General features: G+C 50.7%; 1 protein-coding gene across 2 annotated transcripts in view; it reads left to right on the forward strand.

The window, feature by feature from the left end:
* Positions 1 to 1,750, forward strand: part of p2ry1 (purinergic receptor P2Y1) — a 3,001-nt gene extending 1,251 nt beyond the window's left edge. For both annotated transcript variants that reach the window (XM_056612342.1, XM_056612343.1), the window contains exon 2: positions 1 to 1,750. This exon is cut by the window's left edge and continues 348 nt beyond it. In XM_056612342.1, coding sequence (XP_056468317.1) covers positions 1 to 744 — 744 coding nt within the window. In that variant the 3' untranslated portion in view covers positions 745 to 1,750.
* The last annotated feature ends 750 nt before the right edge of the window (positions 1,751 to 2,500 follow it).

Consider the following 2,500-nt stretch of genomic DNA (forward strand, 5'->3'; position numbering starts at 1 on the left):
CTGCAGCGCTTCATCTTCCACGTCAACCTGTACGGCAGCATCCTCTTTCTCACCTGCATCAGCGTGCACCGCTACAGCGGCGTGGTGCACCCGCTCAAGTCCCTGGGCCGGCTCAAGAAAAAGAACGCTGTGATCAACAGCGCCCTGGTGTGGGTGGTGGTGATCGTGGGCATCTCGCCCATCCTGTACTACTCCCGGACGGGGCCGAAGCGCAACGCCACCACCTGCTACGATACCACCACGGAAGACGAGCTGCCGGGCTACTTCATCTACAGCATGTGCATGACTGTGTTCGGCTTCTGCATCCCCTTCCTCATCATCCTCGGCTGCTACGGCATGATCGCCAAGGCGCTGATCAGCAACGACATGAACAACGCGCCGTTGCGCCGCAAGTCCATCCACCTGGTGATCATCGTGCTGGCCGTGTTTGCCATCTCCTACCTGCCCTTCCACGTCATGAAGAACCTCAACATGAGGGCCAGGCTGTACTTCCAGAGCCCCGATATGTGCGACTTTAACAACCGGGTGTACGCCACCTACCAGGTGACGCGCGGCCTGGCCAGCCTCAACAGCTGCGTGGACCCCATCCTGTACTTCCTGGCCGGGGACACCTTCCGGAGGAAGCTGTCGCGCGCCACCAAGAAGAACTCCAGGAAGGGCGACGGCCAGCCACACTCCAAGAGCGAAGAGACGGCACTCAACAGCCTGGCGGAGCACGGGGAGAACGGGGACAGGAGGCTCTGACCTGGGCCAAGACATAAGCCAGGACCTGGGCCCGGACATAGGCTGGGACATGGGCTCTGAATTGGGGTCTGACCTGGGCCGGACATGGGCCTGGACATAGGCTAGGACCTGGGCTTGGAAATGGGCCCGGACCTGGTCAAGGACATAGGCTAGGACGTGGGCCTAGACTTTGGCCTGGACTTGGGCCCCTGACTTTGGCACTGACCTAGGCTTGGACCTAGGCCTGGACCTGGGGCCGGACTTTGGCCTGGACATTGGCCCGTAAGAGGGCCAGGACCTGGGCTCTGAACTAGGCCCGGACCTGGGAGCTGACCTAGGCCGGGACCCATGGGCCCTGATCTGGATCCAGTCCTGGGCCTGAACATGGTCTTTTGGGGTGTGTGTGTTTGCAACATATTAGGTCTGCATATTTGTGGCCTCCCGATATGCACAGTACTGTTGTGTACGGTGCAGGCAACAGATGTAGCTCTGTTGTGTGTGCGTGTGAACAGATGAATCTCACATCCAGCTCTTGATTTCTATAGTTGCTATCTATGATCTTTAAAATGCACCTTGGGTTTTGTTAAATATTGTACGATTTTAGCAGAAAAAATGTATGTCGTTTTTCCGAAGCATCGATGATAATGTTAGTGACGATGTTTGATTGACCCTTACTTGGGACAGCCTTTAGTTATGTATTTATAAATCTGTCCCCTTAATACTTCTTATCCTAACCATACCATACCATTTCTAATTCCCTTATCCTCAAACAACCCCTAAAGACGTATCCCATTTTACCATGACGATTATGCCGTCATTACATTAACCTTGACAAAATCATGAGCTTGAAGCATTCCCAAAGTTTAATCGTTGGATATTACTGCTATTCAAATACCTTTTGAGAATATCAGAAAATTACCCATTTTTCATTCTGCTTCAAATTTGACTTTCTAAGTGTGATCAAGTTCCATACTTAACATACCTCAAACAGCGTTGCCAAGCATCAGTGTTGCAGATGTGCGGGGGAGGGCTGGAGGAGAGGGGGGGGGGGGGGGGGGGGGGGGGGGGGGGTGGGGGGGGGGGGGGGGGGGGGGGGGGGGTGGGGGGGGGGGGGTACAATGCATAGTTTCTAAATAATAATTGATCTAGCTGTTGATTAACACAGATGTGTAATTTGATCCAGGAGTATAAACGGTCCTACTATGAAGGATTCTGCGGATCAAAGCAAGAGGCCCAAAGGGATTTGTTGTATTTTCTGGACAATAATGTAAGTCTGGCCTCGAGTTAAGTTAATCTTTCTGCCCTGCACTAAACCCAGTATATTCCTAAACAGAAGAAAGACGTATATTACCAACCAGATGAAAGATAGAAAGCGGTCTACCTATTAATCTTGAGTCCCTGCACTTCATAAATTCTGGGGTACGGTCAAACTACGGGCAAAACATTTTGGATAATGGGACTTCTCAGAAATCCGTAGGCAGCAGAACCGACTATGGAAAATTAAAAATGTAACCTCTTCTTATTTTGACATACGATTTTAAACCTATGGTTAACATACATGTAACCTCCCCCTGGCTGCCTTATATTACACATTACCTTTCCCTTGGGGAAAAATAGATGAAGGGGAAAATTTTGATACTCAAAAAAATATAGAAAGGTCAGCTGACCGGAAACGAGAGGGGGGAGGGGCTGGACCTGTATCAACATCTGCTTTCTATTCTTAAGAAATACAAAGTGTTCTATGTTTTCGTATAGGGTGTCATACAAAATGCTGTGG

The sequence above is a fragment of the Gadus chalcogrammus genome, chromosome 16 (genome assembly GCF_026213295.1).
Source record: "Gadus chalcogrammus isolate NIFS_2021 chromosome 16, NIFS_Gcha_1.0, whole genome shotgun sequence".
Taxonomy (NCBI): domain Eukaryota; kingdom Metazoa; phylum Chordata; class Actinopteri; order Gadiformes; family Gadidae; genus Gadus; species Gadus chalcogrammus.